Source organism: Uloborus diversus, chromosome 2, assembly GCF_026930045.1.
Source record: "Uloborus diversus isolate 005 chromosome 2, Udiv.v.3.1, whole genome shotgun sequence".
Lineage (NCBI taxonomy): Eukaryota > Metazoa > Arthropoda > Arachnida > Araneae > Uloboridae > Uloborus > Uloborus diversus.
In genome coordinates, this window is record NC_072732.1 from 101,058,810 (window position 1) to 101,081,891 (window position 23,082).

Sequence of the window (23,082 nt, forward strand, 5' to 3'; positions counted from 1 at the left end):
ATCACTAATGCTCCTTTTTCCTGGCAGATAGAAACACCCCCCATAGGACTGACTGTCTTCTAAACTTTGATCCCAAGTTATGATAGAAAATCTCACTACATGAAAACCGAAATAAATAGACTTCAAGAAATTTAAATTCTGTGAAGAGAAATGCCTAAAATAAGCCTCTAGTAGATCCACCCATTTCTGCTTCCGCTATGCTTTTTCTGCTGGGAATAATGAAAATTTCGTGAAAGCTGAACAAAAACAATTTTTTAATACCTTATTTTAGAGGGAAATTTCCAAGATATATTGAAGCTAAGGTTAAGGAGAAAATTTTTAGCGGCCTTTCAAATACGTGCAACTATGAAAATCACTGTTTTTGAAAAACAATTGCGAGAGGAGAAAAAAAAAACACCCAGGAATGCCTTTAAGGATGTATTACAAGCATTTCCAAGCAGCCGATTAAAAAAATCCACTACCATACTCGTCTTTCTCGACCCAAAATTAGTAGGAATTGACTATTTAAAACTAAGATGCAGACAAAAAGTTGTTGACTAGTGGTATTAGTACACAAGACGGTTGGTCATTTTGGTTGCTACCAAAGCTATCATTAGTGTGTTTGGGGGCAATCACTGAAGTGGCACATGAATTTCTTTTCAATTCGCGTGATTGCATGGGTGCTTATTTCAGACTATGTCACATTGTTCTTGTAACTTCACTTGGTCCGTGCTCCCACATTGGTTGTACTAAATCATTTATTGCACTTCAAATACGGAAAAGATCTAATTCTTAAAATGTCACATTGCGCTCTATAATTAGCTCTATACTCCCCCAAGGTCCACCCACGAACCAAATCTGCTTCTCAGACTGTAGTGGAAAATTTTTTTGGATGAAAATATCTTTCTCAATGTTTCCACCAACTTGCTAAATAGTGAATATTTAATTTGCTTTCTCACTAATATTCAAGCCCCAAGGTTTTGTGATGTTAATTTTCTTCTCACAAGGTCACTTTGACGGGACTTTGAAATGTCTTGAAACAAAAGTGAAAGTACATCACTTTTTTGTTCCTCATTAATGATGGAATATTTTTTCTTGCACAGCATCGATTTCACGAGAATAGGCCCGAATCGACTGGAATGCTTTGACCTTTGTTTATTAGGTTGATGAATTATTAATTTAATGCTAGAGTTGCTTTTGCAGCGATTGCAATATTCGTTCCAAGCGATTTTAACTGCAGCTTTCTGACTCGCGTTAGATAAAGCCTTAGATCGTAGTTTAAGTAGCTACGTGTCCACCATCTTGGGGCAAAATGCCACTTTCTTCCTGCTATAACGAAGTAGTCTGTTTTGCTTCTTGATTGCGGTGCTCCTTGATTGTGGATTAACATAGGGTTGTGGATAACGAAATAAAACCACAATAAAGAAGCAAAACATGCTACTTCACCATAGCAGACATACAGGGTGTCCCAAAAGTGGCCGGTCACTTTGAAAAATCAATAAAAACTAAACAGGTAGAGATAGAAAGACGCGGTTTGTTGCAATATATGCTTAGGACAACAGTAAATTTTTACACATCCAAACATAAAAAATTATTTACAATGTTCGACAATAGATGGCGCTGCAGGTATTTAGAGGAGGCTTTAGGTGTGTCTGTCTGAAAATATGCTGTTTTTTTCAAGCATGTTGCAAACAAACGGTGTATTCACCAAATTCCACGCCACGCTTACTCTTTTGAACACTAGGTGGCAGGGCTGCACGGGGTCACTCAAAACTTCCGGCGGAAGTCTTATTTGTATTGCTTCTTACGACGAATTGCTCTGTTTACGTATCTGTAATTTGATTGAATTTTTTAAATTAATCATGAATTTCAAAGGCGCAAAATTTTCGTAAAAAGAGCGGATGTTGTTCTGCTTTCGGGTACAGCATGAGGACAGGAGCAAATAAGATGTCAGAAATAAAGATGTTCAAATTTCTAAAGGTCCTGATCGTCGAATCAAAGCCAATGCTTTAAAGCGAAAGGATTGAATCTTAATGAATATTATGTAGTAAACACACTTTGTGCGAGGTATTTACGAGCTGGAAACATTCACCTTAATTTCATCAGCTTTGTATTTTTACTGTAATGTGTGAAGATCTATATTGATCTATATTAAATTGATTATTAGAAAAACTCAACCTGAACAATTTTTTATTTGCTTCCTGCAAAGCTGAAAGTTTCCAGTGTTTTGACGGGTTTCAAACAGTTTGATTTGTGTGATTAAAATAAAGAACCACTATTCATTACCTCATGAGAAAAAAACTTCCCATAGCTCGAACTATCAATAACTCGAACCATTTAGCCCGTCTCTTGGGACTTCGAGTTATTGACGGTACTTTAATATTAGGCGCTCTAATTGTAAACAAATTTAGATATTCGACAATCGGTAAACAAACACATTAGTTAAAGTTATAGTATAGTATCATAGTACAGCTATTGGTATTACATTCAAAGCAATTTTAACGCAGGAGAAAGCACTCGGAGATTAAATTTAAATTTTGTTATCTTTCAATCTTTTTCATGCCTATCAATCTTGCTACAGAAGCAAGTTGATTAAACAAAAAAAAAAAGTGATGAACAAATATGTAATAAAATATATTAAATATCAAACCTGAAAATTAGGTAGCAACTGTAAACCAATAAGTGTGTGTAAACTGAAAAGCTACAACAGGAGAATTGATTGAATATGACACCAAAACTCCGTGTCATAGCCATTCTGTGTGAGCACAGTGCAGAAAAGCTTCCATCTTTGAAAAAATAGCTTCAACTTAAGAATAGGAATTACAATTCACAACGTACTTGCAATCCAGTAGATTTGTGATTCTTGAAAGCAGACTTTGTATCAACTTTATTTCTGTTTAGGAGGTATTCATAAATGCTTATCATTGAAATCGCGGAAATGATCGACAAACGAAGACTCGTTTTTTTTTTTTTTTCTTATTTCTGTATTTAAAGGATCAGGAAAATCAGATCCGTTGATCGACAATTTTTGAGAATAGCAAAGCCTTATACTCATTTCATGCATTAAAATACGCAAAAGACATGATTCTACCTAGAACTGAAAGAAAACAAAATTGCCTGAACACTGTAAACATCAATCGTTAGCAATAGATTCGCCGTCACAGCCATTGAAAGATAATTTTTAACAATAACTAAGTTTGTCTTTCTCATTTAATGCATTGAAATACGCAGAAGACATTATTCTGTTTTTTAAAGAAGCACAACAAAATCGCTTTCGCTATGAACACCTATCTCTAGCAATGGAGATTGGCGCCTAACCGGAAATAAGGCTCGCTACTTCCGGTCTACGTCAGTGGTTTGTTTGTTTATTTAGAATATTTGGTGAATTTCTGTCGCTGCCCGTTTAATCTTTATTGATTTTTGAAACATACCGGTCATTTTGGTGATCTTACAGACTGTGTTTTCTTTTATGCCTTAAAAACTACGTATAGCGCCATCTGTTGAGGAATAGTGTAATAAATTTTTATATTTGTACGTATGAAAATTTACTGTTGTCATAAGCCTATTGCAACAAGCCGCGTCTTTCTATCTCTACCCATTCTTTTATTGATTTTTAAAAGTGACCACTCACTTTTTGGACACCCTGTAAGAAGAAGGAAGAAATCATCGTTTAGCCCCAAAATGGCGGACGTGTCGCTACTGATTCTACGATTCAGAGCTGTCGTTAGAAAAAGCTGCCAAATAACAGATAGGATCATCGTTCATCGAAATTTCGCCTTTTCCGATGGAAACTTTTGCAGTTTCCAATAAAAGCGAATCAACACTTCAGACTAAATTCTTTCACGAAATTGAAAAGTTAAATAATGGGAACCCTCAAGCATCAGAGTAGTATGCAGTCCAATTATGCAATCGTGGAAATCCCCAATTGTGAAATTTCTTAAACCCCTGCAAGGTTGAATGAGAATCTGCATTAGCAGAGCATGTTTGTCACTCAAACAGTGAGGATGTAATTTTATTCAATAAACAAAATATGCTTCCATCAGAGTTTTGGAATTCATAATTTCTGCTCAAAACTTTTTGTGACTCAAGGGATTTTTCCAAAAGAAAAAAAACATTGATTTTTCACAAGAATGTCTAAATTTATGTTTTCTGAAAATTAACTTGCAACCGTCTGATCTATGATTGGTACATATGTTACTAAAAATTTAAGTTAAAGTGAAATGTAATGGGCTGAGCTGTTATTATAACTAAAAACAATTCCTGCCGCAGTGATTAGATACACATGAAAAATTACAGTTTTAACTTATTATTTTGTTACCAAGAGCATCATTTATAGATCTAAAATTTTTGAGAATATTTTTTGGACTCCCCTCCTACAAATCATACAAAATCTATACATATAATAAAAAAAGATGTTTGTGTGTGTGTGTGTGTGTGTGTTTGTGGCGCGCATCCCAGGAAAACGGTAAGGCCTAGAAAGATGAAATTTGGTATACTGGTGCAGTTTTTGCTGAAAAAGTGCACCTCGAGCTTCGATTTTTGATATTTTTATTAGAAAAAAAGTTATTTAATGTTTTATGCGTTTTTTTTTGCACTTTTTAGTACTTTTTACCTCACAGACCCCGAACCAATCGCACCACACAAATATTTTTTGTACTATAATGTAGGAAATTTAGTTTTAAATATGATGATTGAAAAAATTTTGAAGATATTGCAATTTTTGTATTTTTTATAAATTTTTTAAAAAACCTTTATTTTGCATTTTTTTCTGGGTTTAGTTTTTTTCGAAACCCATCCTGCAAAAAGTATTGATCTCTCGATTCCAAAACTTTAGTGGGTAATAGTAAAAACATTCCGCCCCCTTCAGAAGAAAAAAGTTTTTAAAAATACGCAAAAGTTTTTTTTTTACAATTTTTTAAATGCAGAACGCGACGCGACCTGTAAGCATTGCCGGCTGAGTTCCGCACTTCCTCATCACGTGACCTAACTGAAATCGTTTGCCTTCTCTTCACCTTTTTTTTTTTTTTTTTTGCAAGCGCTACTTCTTGAACACTACGGGGAACATAGAGCCTTTAATTTTGAGGGCTATTTTGATTAAATAAATAAAGCCCGCGATTTTTTGCATGATCTTCGTTTCTGTTGCGAATTGGCGGTTAGGTTAGGTAGATACAGAGATAGAGGTTGAGTGGACAAAAAATGTTTTTGTTTTCGAATTAATACTTATATAAATAAAAAAAGATTGTACTGTCAGGAGGTAGGTATGCGCAGATCGTATAGATTGATAGATAGACAAATATAGAGTTCGATATAGCAGATGGACAGCAAGAAAGAGGCATGCATGCCCGTCATTTAAAAAATTTCAACGGGGTGACAGTGCCCCCCCCCCACACACACTATGACTTTGAAAAAACAATGCTTTTACATAACAGTGGAAGTGCTTTTTGTTATTTTTCGACAAAATTTGCATGAAGAGTACGTCGTTTGTGTCTCCCCTTACTTTAAAAATATTCCAAACGACGGAACTGGAGATAGATCTAGAAAATATTTTATTCAAACTACTAATGATATACATAGATATAGATTGATTGATACCGCCACGAAATTTGTCTAAGCAGCCGCCGAAGGCGGCAACATCGGTGTAAAAAGGCGAATGATAATATTGAGAAAAAAGAGAAAAACATTGATTAATACCGTCGCTAAATTGTCTAAGCAGCCGCCGAAGGCGGCAACTCTGGCGCAAAAAGGCGAATGGCGGAAAAAGGCGGACCAGCTGGTCGCCGCAGGCGGCTAGTTTTAAATAAGTAAAAATTTTACATTTATTATTTTTTCCCCGAAAAATCCGATTTTCACTATAATTTTTCAATCACTAAGAATACTGAGAGGAGAAAAAAAAAAGACGTTTCAATTGCAAAATGATTTTTTAAAATAGAAGCTAAAATGATTATATTAGTGGTAAACATCGAAACATTTAAGCTGATTTTTATTTATTTTTGTCTATTTTTTATTTATTTATTTTTTTAAATAGATGTTTTGTTTTTAACAAATTAAGAATCTAAAATTTTATTCATTTTTTAAACTAGTAGTTTTCTAAAAGTCATGTGTCTAGCAATAATTTACTAATTACTAAAATTAAGTTTACAATAAAATAAATACATTTAGGAGAAAATAATAAATAAAATAATAATTTAATTACATCGCCAAAACTTTGGGATTGGCTACAAATATTGAAAACAAATCCTGAATTTGTGTAATTAGCAACATTTTCGGACCCTTTAAAAATTTTAGCCCTTGAAAATTCCCTGATTTCTGTATTTTATCGATGTTCTAAACGTTCTTCATTAATTTTTTTTCTAATGTCTTTATTAAATAAAGACACTGCTGAAAATTAATGATAATTTTGATGAGTTTCTTGAATGAACTCGGGTGCAAAATTTTCAAATCGAAATAGAGTGGCAAAATTAGAAGTCTACAAGTCCTTAACTACACAGTTAGATATATAAGAAGAGTTTAAAATAATTCTGAACTCAAAATTATTAATGTTCAAGCGGTAGAATCACGTAGTAAAGAAAAACGAGCGAGTGTTGTAGAAGCGGACGCAATCGGATTTTGAAACGTGTGAAAAATCGGTACTGACGCGGAAAATCGTAAGAAACGGCTAAGATGCTTACATTTTGTACCTAATTTGTACAATTCGATAAATATGCATGCTCTTGAACCCAAAATTCATGACCTTTTATCAGTTTCCATGATTTTTGAGCATTTTTTGTTGAAAATCATGATTTTCCATGACTATTTTTGATCAAAGTCGAAACCCATGATTTTCCATGACTTTCTAAGTGCGCGTATGCCTAGTACATACCACCACAATTTTCTGTGTTAAAAGTTTTCAATGATATTTGTGTGGTAAAATGACATATCTCAATATCTTAGCAGTCTATAAGCATTTAATGTTTTTTTTAATTTTTTCTTTATCTTATTCTATGTAAAGTTTCATAATTTTTTCACTTATTATTATTATTTTTTGTTAGGAATTGTGGACTAAAAGTCCGCATTTAGAACAGATATCTAGTTACTATTTCGATGGCCACGGCAAAGCTTTCCGTCCTGTTATGGTTGTGCTTATGGCTAGAGCTTTAAACTATCACATTTTTGAATCTAACAGGTAAGAAATTAAATTATTCAAAAAACTTTTAATAACTAGACAGCAAAAATGAGAAATAATTTCTCAAATATTTTCCCCTTGTTTTTTTATACAATAATTAAAATTAGTCACTAATTGCCAAAACCACCTTTGAAAAATTAAAGTAGCTTAATTTTTTTCACAACCAAGAATAATGATGAATAATTATGAAATCAGTTTCAGCTGATGGATCAATAACATTAAGTCATTTTTAATAAATTTCTTATGGTATTGCTCCAATTTATTTGATTTTTTAATTAGTTTTCCAATTGTATTTTGTGCTAATTAATGTTCCAAATTTCTCCTATAATTTTCTTTCATTGTCAGCATGGGCGTATCCAGAGGCATGAAGAAGTGGCCATTCATTTTGAAATTCTTCAGGACGAGGGGAGGGAAGGGCCTAAGAGAAGAGCTTGTAGGGGGGAACGACAAAATACATATGAAAATGCATAATTGCTTTGTTTTCAAAATCTGGCACAAATGCCTTGAGCTGGATATGCCCAGATTCTTATTTCTCTTAAATTCAAATGTAGTAATTCAAGCGAATATTCTGGCTAGATTGCTTTGGACAGATAGATCTAGTATGCATTTCAGTTCATTATAAAAATGTTTCAGTGTATTTAATCCTCAAATAGTGAATGTTAAATAACTCAATGACTAAGAAAAGATGCACTTGTTTTCTAAAACCAAAAATTTACTAAGTAGACCCTCATTTTAGGTGAGGCTTACGGTTCACAAAAATCAAAATTGAATAAATTAAAATTTAATAGCAATGTTAAAATAGGGGTTAGGCTCCATTGATAAAAAAAACTTCATTCTAGTGTTTGATGAATATGTAATATAAGTTTAAATGTGTCATCTTTATGCACAGTGTGTATAAAGATAACATGAATAGACTAGTATTTATAGAAAAAGAGCTAGTTATGATGGTGGTCATTTTTCTCTGTAAACATACATGATCGCTCACGTCAGTCACTTCAATGACGTGGTCTTCCTTCACTAACAAATGAGGAAAATCATAATTGCCGTTGTCAAGGAATGATTCAAAACTTTCAATGTAAAACCTTTTGATTATGTGTTGTGGACATCCTTGTTGGTTTGTTTCTCCTTCGCCACTTCTAAAAGCTCTTCTTCCAGTGAGCTCTGAATTGTTTAATAACTTTACTTCTAAAAGAAACCTATCCATAACAATGTCTATAGTGGCCCAAGCTTAGAGAATTAGGCTATTAGGATGCTAAAAGGCAATGCAGTGCATGCATATTATCTGCATTCTCAGGAGTTTGGATTTCATCGGTATAAAATAAAATATGTATCGCTCATTTGGAAAATGAGTGCCACAATCTAAAATTTTTAATTTTTTTTTTTTTTTTTTTTGCTTAAAGGCCTTCAAAGGACGTTATCCTTTTTGGAAAATAATTACAGATTTTTTTGTTCTAATTTTAACCACTGGAAAGCACAGCAAACTTACTTACTACAAAATTTCATTTCTTCGTATTGTTGCTTTCTTCTTCCAAATGAGCGATATGTCAAATCTTAAACTGTGTGTGATTAAATTCGAGTTAAAAATCATTCATAGAGTGAGGGTCTACTGTACTGCAGTTGGGTTTGTTGACAGTGTGCTCTTCAACGGAAATTCTGTTCTTCACCATTCAAGGGATTAATCTATACATTAACTGCAGCAACAAAATATTGTTCAGGTGATTCAATATTGAGGTTGATTGTCATTTATTTTTTATTAATGATGTGTAAAATGGCCATGTTAGATGTATAACCAAACAACAGGGGCAGCAAGTGGGGCTTATAAGTGTGGGAGCAAAAAAAAATTTTTTTTAAAGAAGCTGAAGTCTATTTTAGGCTACCTTGATTGACTAAAGGAGGGAGGGGTTCTGATGTTCTCTCGAGTAAATGTTTTGGAATTGTAGTTTTAAAAACACCGTTTTAGTAGAGTTTTGTCAATGTTTGGAGAATGGAGAGGAGTTTCCGTGGTTGTCCCCACAATGTTTTCTTTTAAAATAAAGTCTAATTAATAATAATAATAACAAAGAAGTCTTTGGTAATGTAAGGGTAAAGAAGGCTCTTCCTGGACAAAATTCTTAAACTGATGGCTTAAAGACGTAAATTAAAGCCATTTTTAGTAAGCTTAGAGCAAGGGGTTTGCAAAGTCTCGCAGAAATTTCGCAGAGTTAAAAACATTTTTTTAAACGTCTTTTGAAACGCTATTTCAGACTTCTCTTTTATTGACTTAAGAAGGAACAAAAGTGTTCGGAGGTTCACCCAGTATTTTTTTTTTTAAACTGATGAAATCCTAAGAACTGGACCTTGAACTTCCTATGGGGACTTCAGAAAAAGATCTCAGGATTTTTATTTATTTATTTATTTATTTATTTATTTATTTATTTTTTTGGTGCTTTAAAAAAGCAGTTATATGCTATCTAGGGGAATTCCCTTCCTGATTCCCCCCCCCCCCTCAAACTGGAGTTTTTATAACGCAAATGTAGTTCATCTTAGAATTTAAAGGAAGGAGGGAGTGCGCTTGGAAATTTTTTCTCTGGGAAAATTTTCAAAATTGAAGTTTTAAAACTGAAATTTTAAACAATATTTGGTTATAATGTTCGGGTAATCTTACCCAGAATGTTTTGAATAAAATTTTAATGGTGAGGCAATCTTTGATGTTAAAAAAAGTGTGGGGGCAATCGCCCCCCCCCCCTGAATTGCCACCACTGCCAAACAATAAAGAGCTTTTTGAGAATTTTTAAAAGACTTTTTATTCTTTTTTCACCTGAGAAGTCTTGTTCTTTTCTAGAGTTTTTCATGAAGATGTTTGTTACCACTAATTGTAACTTGTTAAGTTGAAAAAGGTCTTATGTCATTGAATGATCTTTCTTAATTTTATTAGTGTTAACATGAGATTTTAGAGTGGATGGTCCAAACATTTCAAATGTTCAAGAGTTAGGTGAACTCTAAATTTCTACTTTTTTTCCAAATTTATCTTATGGCTACAATTGTGTTTTAGAAAAATGAATTGTATAAAATATAGAGATCAATTATGTAGAACAGAGAAAGCTTATTTTAATTGAAGTCGTAGTTAATTCTTTAGTGGCAAAAAAAAAAAAAAAAAAAAAAAAAAAAACATTTATACTGAACAAAGAAACAATGTGTTAAATACTTTTATGAAATGTTCTGAGTTATTATCCTCAGCCCCAATGTTTTTTCATCTCTGTACCTATGTATCTTTCAATTAAACCATTTCTCATAATTTGATACCTTTCTGTAAAAAAATATATATTCGGTTTCCAGAGTTTAGTGATTATTATATCTGTTCATTTATTTTGATTTGCTCTTACATACTGCCATGAGAAGATAAAGCACTTTTTTTTGTTATTTATTGTACTTTAGCTTCATTTTACAAGCTTGCTTACTTGGTCTCCACTAGAAATAAAGTAAAAAAAAAAAAAAAAACAAGTACAATTCCAACATTTCCCTATTGTTACCAGGAAATTTTCACTGTAGCTATGTAAAATTTGTATGACTGTAGCTTCATAATCAATTTGTTTTAATCATGTAAATCGGTAACAGAATTTGTATTGTGCTATTCTTTTGTCTCATTCAGTCAGTTGTCATTCAACAAAATATAAAACACTCAGTATTATGTTGTTTAAATAGGGGTGTATTTTTTATACCTTACTGTTAATTACTTTCTTTTTAATCTTGTAGGCTTTTAGACACTCAACATCGTATGGCTATTATAGCTGAAATGATTCATACCGCAAGCTTAGTTCATGATGACGTCATCGATACCTCTGACACTCGTAGGGGGAAATCTAGTGTAAACATTTTATGGGGCCAAAAGAAAGTAAGTTATCTACAAATTTATCTTAAAAAGTAATTAAAATATCCAAGGGACACTACAAATTGATTTATTGTTATCATGTAATCGTTAACAAAACATAAATCTTTCTTTTCTCAATATAAAGTAAGAAATTAGTCGTCTATTTATTGGTAATCATTGTTCTTTTGATTTGGTATCTAAGAAATATATCATGGACCAGTTGTAAGGCACATAATATTGGACTAGAGTGTCCTCCATTATAATCATTGCTTTTCACACACTACTTTGAGAAATAATACAGGGTGTTCCAAAATTATCTTTACAACTTCAAAAATTAATAACTTCGAACATAAACAAGATATTTACATTCTGTCTTTTGCATGTATTACTGCAACTAATAAAGCTTTTTTTCAAGTTCAGAAAATGTGGAGCGAATATGGCAAACATTGCAGCACAGTCCAAAAACTTCAATTTGTGAGGCTTCAAGGCAACTCTAAATGCCTACAACCAGAATCCACAGTGTTCTTCATAAACACTTGCCTCTGTATGCCTATAAGGTACAGTTGCTGCAGGCACTTACCAACAGATCGACCAAAACGTACGGAATTTCTCGTAGACGTACAGACAATGTATTCAGCATGATGAAGATTTCTTGAAAAAGGTGTGCTTCAGTGATGAGGCAGTGTTCCATGTGTCTGGTACAATAAACCGCCACAACGTACGAATTTGGGGTTCTGAACCCCCACATGCAGTAGTCGAGCTTCAACGAGACAGCCCAAAGGTTAATGTGTGGTGTGGGCTTATGCACAACAAAATCATTGGTCCTTTTTTCTTCATAGAAACCACAGTTAATGGCTGCGTGTACCTGGCTATGTTTCAAAACTTTGCTCTTCCTCATTTGGAAGAATTACAGCCGATTGTTTACTTTCAACAGTATGGTGCACCACCACACTGGTTGACAGCAGTCCTGGAACACCTCAACAAAACTTTTCCCAGCTGATGGATTGGACGGGGTGGCCCAATTCCATGGCCACCAAGGTCTCCGGACATAACACCCCTCAATTTTAGTACAATCACAGGTGATATGTTGCAGTGTGTACCTGGCTTGAAATTGATTACAGACTGGAAGTGCTTAGGGCCACCAATGGTGCACATGCTGAAGGGTACTGAAAAAAACTTTATTAGTTGCAGTAATACATGCAAAAGACAGAATATTAATATCTTGTTTATTTTCGAAGTTATGAATTTTTGAAGTTGTAAAGATAATTTTGGAACACCCAGAACTATCTTAGGAGGTAATTTCCATTTTTTCCTAAAAAGGAATTATTTTTACTCAGCCAACTTAACTTTTGAACCACACTGTCATTTTATTACTTTTAGAGCTGATACATCAAAGCTTGTTTCTGAAAAAGAATCAAAAGCAACAGTTTCGGTAAGTTTTACTGTTATGCTATTGAAAAGGTGGAAATACTGTTTTAGCAAAAGAAAAATTATTTGATAAATTTAGAGATGGTATATTGGCAAAAATCTATTGTGTGCTATAACTGGGGTGCAAAATTTGGTTTCAGAGATGTTCATGTTGACGTTGCACCATAAAGAGTCAGTTGAAGCTGGTGAAGACAAAATAAAAGCATTGATTGATACGATTATCTGTAAACCACCCAGATTAAATTTGTCAAATTTGACCACTCATGATCGCATAAAACACCATGATTTAATTTTGAAATTCTGCATATAGGTTCCATAAGATCTTCTAATTTTTTTTAATAAATACAAATATCACTGCTAAATGGAGAAAAAAAAAACATGAGCCACCAAAATTTAGAAAGGAAAAAAGTTAAAATACAGTGGGGGTGATTTAAAATATTGTAATGAATATTGTCACAGCATTAGTTCTAAGGGACTGTCTATAAAGGATGTTGCGCTTTTTTTGCAACATTTTTGACTCTTCTTTTTTTCCCCACTAAGTGGCACACTTTACCATGCCTTCTCCCTTCCATTTGTTACAGATGTATGTGACTGTTTTTCATTAGCATGTTCTCATAAAAAATGTGATGTCATGCTTCTTGTTACCCCCTCCCTCCCCTCTTGTCACAAACTCTTAATTTCATGGAACTCCTTCCCCTTCAGCCAATTCAAAGCATGACATCATTTGGGGACAACCTCTAAGTGCTTCAATGTAAAAAACGAAAGTGAGATAATTTTGAGCAAGAGATTCAGGAGGTAATGATTTTAAAAATAAAATAAAGTGGAAGAAAAGAATTACTACACTGGTATCACTGAAAAGAGTACCACACCAGACCAAAATCAGCAATAAGCTTTTTCACTGGAGCTGCAGATGCTGTTTTTCCTTTTTTTAAACAAAAAATAAATAAAAACATGTAGCTAGAAATTAATTTTATTTCCAAACCAAACCAGTCAGATGGTTTTGAAAAGGAAAAACAGATTAAATTTGCACAACATTTTCATCCACAATTAGAAGAAATAAAAGAGGATAGGGATGTAGGCAAAAAACCTCGAACCTTATCCCTTCATTTTATACAAATACAGATGCAAATACAAAAGTGACGACCAGCAACAGGCTCTGGGCCCAGCTAGACTGGTCCTAGTCAATTTACAATCCCCAGTGGAGATCAATGGCCCTCTTAAAACTATCTACTCCCTTGCTCATTACCACCTCTTCCGGTAAACTGTTCCACGGTTCCACTACCCTGCTAAAATAATAATTTTTCCGAACATCCATGTTAACCCGAGATTTAAATAGCTTAAAACAATGACCCCTTGTCCTGTTTTCAGTGCTAAACTTCAGCCCCGTAACATCTTTCATTTTAATAAATTTAAACAACTGAATCATGTCCCCTCGGTCTCTTCTTTGCTCAAGACTGTACATTTTTAGCCTTCTAAGTCTGGAATCATAGTCTAAGTGAGAAAGTCCATTTATTAGCCTTGTAGCTCTGCTCGCCTTTGAACCCTTTCCAATACATTAATGTCTTTCTTAAGATAAGGAGACCAAAACTGAACAGCATACTCCAAATGAGGTCTTACCAAACTTCTATATAAGGGCAGAAGAACTTCTTTAGATTTGTTTGAAATAGATCTATTGATAAACCCAAGCATCTTATTGGCCTTGTTACCAGGGTTGGCCGGATTGGACCCAATTGGGTTGGACCCAATGGGTTTTTTTGAAAAAACCCATTTAAAAAATCCCATTATTTAACCCACTTTTGGGTTTTTTAAAATTTCCAAGATGTTTTGTAAAAAACTAATTAATTTAAATACTTTCACAATTTAAACTTCTTTTTTAAAAGTAGTTTTGCATAACAAAATGAAATACAATAAAGTAAAATGAAAAAAAATTTTAGTAATTACAAACAATAGATTTTATCGCTCGAGAAGTAACTTTGCCTTAACTGTTGGTAATAATGGAAGCTAAAAAATCTGAAACTTCACCATTCTTGGGTTTTGTCGTCTTTTTTACTTTTCTTCAGAAAACGCTGAATTTTCCAGCCTTTTTTACCCCAAGACAATTTTTTTGCTTTGTCCATATACTTACGCAACAATATGCTACAAGTATCCCACATTTTCCCTAAGAAAAGACAAAAAAACCCACATTTCTGTTAAAAAACCCAGCTTTAGTTGGGTTTTTTTTGGGTTTTATTTAAAAAAACCCAGGGTCCATGGGCTTTTTTAAAAAAAACCCGGGTTTTTGCCAACCCTGCTTGTTTCTAGCAATGCTGCACTGTTGGCTAAACTTTAAATCTTGACTTATTAAGACCCCCAGACCCCCCATTTTACGTCAAAGAGCCGGTTTGATGCAATTACCCTGGCCCTTTTCATGATCTGATCGGACCCTTCTTATTTGTATCTGCTAATTGAAGCCATGCTAAGATGCAGTTGTGGTCCTGAAAAACTATGTTCAATGGAACACCCTAAAATGATGGAAACATTAATTTGAGTTACTATGATATTTCTATTAAAGCAAATGATGTTTCTAATTCAGATGAATTGAAATTTTGCACAAATTATTGTTTAAAATCACAAGAAAGATTTTGGGCTCAAAAAGCAAAATTTACTTGAAAAGTTAAATAATTTAATTGGAAGAAGAGCAAAATATTTTTGCATACACTGCTTGTAAACATTTGAAGGGCCACGGAGAAGAATGATCATAGTCCACCATGCTCAAATTTCCCTTATTACGTTTTTGAGCTTGAAATCTCGAATCGTTTCCAAGCTAGCCTCATTCTTCCCTGTTAAAACTCACTCAATATGATGATTCTTGCCTGAATAATATTTCTCTTGAATACTGTCTGTAATAATCTACGTGTTCCCATAGGTTAACCAGAGTTTTTTTTAGAAAAATGGACTTTGATCCTTCTTCCCCGTAGCCCTTCATTTACGAAACTGAAATTTTTTAAGGGAATGATAGATGTCAAACATGAAATTTTGGTTTGTATAGTTTGTGAACTTAAAAAACATTTCTTATAAAATACTGCTCCTGCTTAGTCAATTTCAAAATTTGAACATTACTACACTAAATGATAGAACATCTTAAAGTTTAACTCAATTGCAATTGTAACCATTATGTAAGTACAATGTTATATTTTTCAGTTAAAGATATTCATAGTGAAATATTTTTTATTATAGGCAATATTAGCTGGTGATTTTATATTAGCTCAAGCTGCAAGAATACTTGCTCAGCTCGAAAATGAAGATGTGGTACATCTTCTAGCACAAGTGAATATTTCAATACTTTTTCTACATGTTCTTTCTTGTCTTTTGCCTCAGTTCAAGCACAAACACGTTGTATATAAAATCTGGGGGAATTAAATTTTTAATTTATTGTTATTTTTGAAAGCAGTTTTTATTTTCTTTACCTTTTAATAAAAAATCAAGATGCTCTCAAAAAATGTGCTTAGTAAAGTAGATTAATAAAAATGCACTCTAATAAATTTCATTGCGCATTTGCAGCTACTAAAAATTGCATCAGTAAATGGCTTTATGTGTAGGCTGTAAAATATGAATTTTGGAGTGGAATTGAAGGTTAGGTGCAAATTATGCCTTGGAAATATTTAATGGGGCCGTATTCAAATGTTGAGGGTTGGTTAATGATTCATTATGAACCAATGAAAGAAGTTATCATTTAACATATGTGTCAAAAGTATATGTATCAAAAGTCATGTGTCAAGAATTTAGTTGCATAAAAACTTATTAACTATTTTCGATCATGCACTTAGTCTTTAGACTTAACACTATAAAGTTATGGTAAGGGTCATTTTGACCACAAGCAAACTTATTTTGCTAACTGCTCCTCTGTATTTTCATAAATAGCTTAATCCTTCCTTGACTTTTCCCAAATCATTGAGCTGCATAATAATACTAAGTTCAGGTGTCATTTTGACCTCTTTGAGGAAAAAAAGATATGCAAATCCATTTACTGATGCTGAAACAGGACAAAAACTCAAAAATGCCTCTTGGAACATAGTATTACAATAACTTGAAGCATTCATAATATTTTGGTACATAAAAGGGAGCATTAGCCTCTCATTACTCTTGTCTCTGCCCTGCATAACTCTCACCTTAGTTTTGAATTTTTTTAAAGTTATGTGTAAAAGATATGTTTTGAAGTAAACTCTGCTTCAAATGGAAAGTTATGAAGTGTTAAGAATTTTAAACAAGTTTTCTCAATGCCAATCTAATATTGCATTTATCAATACTATATCACATTTTTCAATAATGATACCATTCCAGTGGATATCAAAAGCATTTACAGTTTTGTATCAAAATCGCGTAAAGTGAGGGCACTTTACGCGATTTTGATTGTACGCGGTTTAAGATTTGACACCTTTATATTACTCTACCCGGATGCGACAATGCAAACAGATAAAATTTTCCTGTCTTGCAAAATTTAAACTCCTGAGGTTGTAGATTACACGTAATAAAACTGTGTTTTGGCATGCTAATAATCAAGCTTGGGCCACTGGAGACATTTTATGCGATTGGTTCCCGAGCTTTTTCCAGTAAAGGTATTAAACTCACGCAGTTCAGAACTCACTGGAAGAAGAACTTTTAGGAGTGATTGAAGACAAAACCAACATTCATGACACAACACCAAAAACGTTCACATTGAAAAATTTGCGCCATTCCTTGACACTAGCATATGATCTTTCTGATTTGTTATTGAAGGAAGATTCTATCATTTAAATGACGCAAGTGATCCTAGTTTCCTTAATGCTCTGCAGAAAACTTCAGAGAAAAGTTCTCAATGGCTGCCAAAATACTATATCATAGCCAACTTTTTTTTAAACACAAAATTAATTTGTTTTCTTTATGCATGTTGTGTATACATATTTTTTTTTATCTGTGAAACCTAACCCCTATTTTAACACTACTATTAAGTCTTAGTTCACATGGTTTTGATTTACGCAATATTTCTGTTGAACGTAATCCCCGTGTGAAACGAGGGTCTACTGTATATCTACTGGAACGTAAAGTATCGGAACGTTCCTCAACATATTTGTTGATCCTTTTAAAAAATATTCAATTCAAAACATGCCATTAAAATTAAATTTAAAATCATGTATTGTTAAGCTGCCTTTGCTATGAGGTTAATTTGAAATATTAAAATTTCCTGAAACAAGGCTTGTTTTATTTCATTGAAAAGTTTTTAATGCAAGCAAGAGTTTAGTGATTACGTTCTGTAATGTGTTCATTTTCTTTTCTCTAGGTACTTTTAGACTTAGTTCAAGGAGAGTTTATGCAAATGGGTGCAATGGAAGATGAAACAGAAAGATTCTCTCACTATCTGCAAAAAACTTTCAAAAAAACTGCAAGCTTGACTGCCTACACATGCAAAGCAGTAAGCCTGAAGAACTTGATTTTATTTTTAATTACCTAGTGAAAAAGCGAAGTCAAAGCTGCAGTGACTGGTCCCCGGAGATATGCACAGAAATTTTAATGCCTGTCTCAGAGAGATATTTTGCAGTCTTCTGCAAATCTTTTAAGGAATTTTTCTTTTAAGATTTTAAGTAGATTCATTTTGTTTTAAAACATTGTTGAAAAGAATTATGTTAATAATTTAAAATCTTATTTATGATAAGATAATTTTTTTTTGTTTGAAATCACTTTTTTTAATGTGAAAAATATAAGCATATGCTATAACTTTTTTATTTATGTCTTATTGAAGGACTTAAAAATGTAATTCAATAACATTTTTCCAAAACATATCATTGTATTTTAGTGCATTTATAGTGCTCACCCACAGTGTATAAGGTTTGGTCTAGTCAAGCTCTTTCTTAGATGGGATATTGATTACTAGGGACTGTCTGAGAAAGGTTCTTCAGATGTTTTGGACTGAACGGGACTATCCATTAGCAAAAGTCAAGGTTTAAATTAAGATTATCTCAATACAAAAAAAGTTGTTCATTGAAAAACTGTGGCATTTATTAGAATAGGTAGAGAAAAGAGGTTTTGCTGTATATTTAATAATTTGGTATAGGTTGTATCAATATTTTTGATTTTTAAGCTTAACTTAATGTAGGGGAATGTGGGGCAAAGTGAAATGGTTGAGAAGACTGAGTTTTTTTCGAAATGAACAAATCGGAATTTTTTTTTCTGAAAATTACAGTATGTAAAGAAAGAACATTGTATTTATAATAAAACTTACGTTGAAACTATTTTTTATTTTTGGCAGTAACTTTTAGTCTTCAAAAAAAAAAGTGGAAAATTTTCTAATTTATTTTTTTATGGAGCAAAGTGAAAACTAAAATATTTTTCTAATGAAATACTTTCTATTCGATTATATAGTGTATTTTTATCAAAATAATCAGTAAATAAAAGGTTGATTGAATAAATGAAAATATCTTGAACAATAAACGAATAAATCAATTAATATATGAAGAAAAAGAAATGAACGAGTAAGAGAATGAATGAAAAAGAAAATAAGTGAATGAATGAATGAATAAATAAGTGACTTACTAATTGAAGGAATGCAAATGAATTAATTAAGAAATGAAAACATAAGTGATTTATATTAAACAATTGAGTGAGTAAATGAAACAACTATTTCACTTTGCCCCAACCACTTTACCCCGTATGTACTTAACTAATTGTGCAATTTATTTAAAATACAAAAAAGCTTAATGTTAACTAAATTAATACTGCATTGAATATTAGGAGGCCTCAATTAATATTTTAAATGTTAATAACAAGAACTTTATCATTTTATAGTAACAAAAATAATTTTGGATTTACAACCAAATATTTCAATTTGAGTATCATTTTTTTTAATTGCCTGTATTACCAAATGCTTTAATCTTTGGCGGTATTTTTTTTCTCATGAGTGGAATATACTACATGTGGTATTACATGGTTAAAATAATACCAGATAGGTGGAGCTAAAAGCAGAGTAAATATTTCACCATTTCACTTTGCTCCGCAACTTTACTTTGCACCATGTTCTCCTACCGTTCATTTTCTACAGTTTAATTCCTTAGCAAGTACTTGGTAAGATTTCCATAAATATAATATTTATTTATTTATTTTTAAAGGCAGCAGTTCTTGGAGGTGCTGATAAAACATTACAAGAAACTGCCTTCCAGTACGGTAGAAATGTAGGCATAGCTTTTCAAGTAAGTTTTGGTTTTCTTGATACATTTTAGTTGAAGTTGTGGGAAAAATAAATAAAATTTTATATTTCAAATGATTGATGACAGATGTTTTAATCATATGGATAAACATTTTTAGTCTGCAATAGGGGGCTCTTCCCCCTGCTCACTAATGCTCCCCAACCCCCAAAGATTGCTTTGCAATCTTATTTTATTTGCAAAGACTTAAATCTTTGAAAGAAACAACTTAAAAACGCATTATGAGCTCCCTTTGGAACAAAAAGCACCCCTTCTCCAGGTTTCAGTTTCAAAATAATTTGTACCAACTTGCAGAGTAAGGGCTAAGGGGCTCCTTTGAAAAGTCGCTTTCAAATTCGTAGTCTCTAGTAATATATTTTGCTCTTTAGCTCGGGGCTTGAATTGAGTTGAGACCAAGATTTTCCGTTAAAATCGAAACCTTTAAAGTTTGTGAATAAGAAAGAAGAAACAAGTGAATCGAAAAGACGTAACACTATGGCAAGGTCAAATAAAATATCTATAATTTTAATGGAGATGAGATTATTTAACCTTGATTTTTAACTGCTTGTAACTTTTTATCCTTTGGAGATAGAAGCTTAGTTTTTCGACCAAAGGTTGAGTTATATCTGGAGTGAAAAAAGCAGCTCTTTCCAGTGGTGTCAAAAAGAAAACTGTGGTACAGTTCCTTCACTTTTTACTGATAGATTTAATGAAGAAAGATGCTTAAATTTTAGCTAAGCCTAAAAAAGTTCAAGCTAAAAATGCAAATAACTACGCCGTATTTAAGTTAGAGCATTGAAACAAATTGAAAGCGAAAAATTCTTCCCTTTCCAACAATGTATAATATTAATATGTGCAAGTAATTTTTTACCCCTTTAATTGGCAACAATAGGCAACTTCTGTGAAATTTGAGCTTAAAAAGTCAATTACAAAAAAAAACTAATCTGTATTTTGAAAAACAAAACCTCAATAGTCCAGTCAATGAGTGCTCAAAACAGGGGTGTAGCATGCATGGAATATGCGATAATTTTTGACTTCAGAATATTGTTAGGGGTAGTTAGTAAGTAAACATACTGAAAGTCCCCGACCCTGGGGGGTGAGCTAAAGGTGGGAGGGAGGGGGGAAGAAAATTTTGGGTTTTTCGAGAAAATATCGAAAACCGTGGAAAAAATGCGTTTAAAATAAAAATTCAAGTTAAATAAATTTACTATGAAACTGTTTCTACACATTTGTGTCAAATTTCCAATAATTTTCTGGGTATACGTTATGAAAAATCGATGATTTTCGGAAAAATTCTCTCTTTTTGTCAAACATTTGTTCCTAGTGCTTCCCAGGATCAGTATTCATGAAAATTGTCAGCAACAAAGTTGTACAGCTTTAAATTTCCTTTAATTTGATATGCTACTTTGTTATATTTTATTCAACCAATCAAAAGATACAGAATTTCAAACACGCACTTTCATGGCACAAAATGGAACACTTGCCAATCACAAATTTCAAATCGACTCGAAACTATCGCGCACTTCCTCTTTCTTCAATGAATTCGACAATCCTGATGAACAATAAAGAAGTATGTATGGATTACTACAACTCAAATGATGTTTAAAGTGTGTGTGGGGAGGGGGGTCGTAAAATTTTGACTTTGTGACAAGGGGGAGGGAAAGTGTAAGAAGTGTGACATCAAGCATTTTTTAATACGAATATGTTTATAAAAATTAGTTTATGAAAAGTACTTTGACAAATGAGGAGGGGGTCAAAATGTTGAGAAAAAGTGTAACATCATTTATGAACAGCCCCTGACCAAAAAATCGGACGAAGATTTGCAGAACTACGTTAATGCAGTATGAATAAGCTTCATACCCATTGCATTATTTAACGAAAGTGAACTGAGGAAGTGCAGAAAGCCAGCATTTCCACAGTAAGACATTTCTTAGAAGTAATTAATAAGTAAATATACTGAAAGTCCTCGACGCTGGGGGGGGGCAGGGAAGTTAAAGGTGGGACGGGGGAGCCAAATTTTGTGGCTTTAGATTATATCTCGGAAACGGTAGGAAAAATGTATTCCGAATAAAAGTAAAAATTAACTAAATTTATTGTGAAATTGTTTTCATACATGGGTCATTCTCACAAAAAGGTGACTTTTACAGTCCCTTAGTAATAAATAATAAAAACCTAAAGTATATTCCTTAATATTTTTTTCATGTGTTTTAGTTAAGTTTAGAACTAATAATTTTATTTTATGACAATTAAATAAATTTAATATTTCAGTTTTATTTTTTAATAAATGTTGCTTTAAAATTCCCTCCGTGGACGTCCCTAAGTCTGAGACAAAGCAATTTGTAATTGGTCTCAAACTGTTTAAATTGGTTTTAAATATCTTTGATTGTATTAACTAGCTAAGAGTTCTAAGATGTTTTTAAAATAAAATTTAAAAAATAAATAAATTGTATTTATAAAGAAAGTGACTCATAAACTTTGTCCCTAAGATTGACGTCTCCCTCCGTGGACACTTAAAATAACTTAATAAATACATAATAGAGGGCAGCAAAAGTCAAATCCATATAAGGTAAATGGTAGGATACTTAGCCCATTTTGTTTTCTAGTGATCAACTTTAGTTCTCTTGTACACGTGTTGGATTGTTGTGTCTAAATCTGGTTTGGCAAAGTTCTTAGTGTATTCTAAGTGGTCATCATACAAAAGGTAAAATAAAACTGTTTTGTATTTGAAACATCATTTTTAGATAGTATATTTGATAAAAAGAAGCATTCCATTTTTTTAACTTTAAAATCAAAACTCTGAAAAATTCTAAAGCTTACTTTTGTTTCCTCCGTGGACTTCCCCTCCATGGATGTGGCATGTCCACGGAGGAGATGACGTGGTCCACGGAAGAGACAAAGCCTTAGAAAAAATCATAATAAATTTCAGTTTGCTATACAAAATGTAGGGCAGTTTTGTTTTGTATTTTTTATAGAAAAGAAATTAAATTCGACTCTTAAAGAAGTTCATTTTGTCAGTTTTTCTGTTAAATGATTTCTGTAACATAGGCGGATTTAGGACTAAGTTCCTGGGGGGGGGGGGGGCAGGATTTTTTTTTTTTTTTTGGAGCAACATTTTTACTTGCCCTCCCCCCCTCCCATGTTTTTGTCTGTTTTCTGTGATGCGTAAGACCATTCTTTACTTTTTTTATGTGTCGTTTTCATTACTGTGTGTAATCATGCTGTCCTTTTTAAATTGACCTTAAAAGAGAGGGGGCTGGTATTAAGAGTAACGCAATGCTCCCTTTTAAGTGGGATATAGAATATCTCCAGTTTTAGGGGGCCCGGGGGTTACTCCCCCGGAGGAAATTATCTAAAATGGATATAAAATTCTGCATTTTGAAGTCTTATAAGGATTAATTGGAAATAATAGACAAGTTTTTTTTTTTTTTTTTTTTTTTTTTAAGTTTTATGCTTTAAAAGTGCTTTGTGATGCA

The 23,082-nt window shown here is 32.7% G+C and overlaps 1 protein-coding gene across 1 annotated transcript in view; it reads left to right on the forward strand.

The window, feature by feature from the left end:
• The window catches only part of LOC129217204 (all trans-polyprenyl-diphosphate synthase PDSS1-like), a 74,795-nt gene that overhangs the window by 35,100 nt on the left and 16,613 nt on the right, over nt 1-23,082 (forward strand). Inside the window, exons 3-7 of the mRNA XM_054851471.1 lie at nt 7,008-7,141; nt 10,874-11,012; nt 15,633-15,722; nt 17,713-17,844; nt 19,535-19,615. Coding sequence (XP_054707446.1) covers nt 7,008-7,141; nt 10,874-11,012; nt 15,633-15,722; nt 17,713-17,844; nt 19,535-19,615 — 576 coding nt within the window. The remainder of the gene's footprint in view (nt 1-7,007; nt 7,142-10,873; nt 11,013-15,632; nt 15,723-17,712; nt 17,845-19,534; nt 19,616-23,082) is intronic.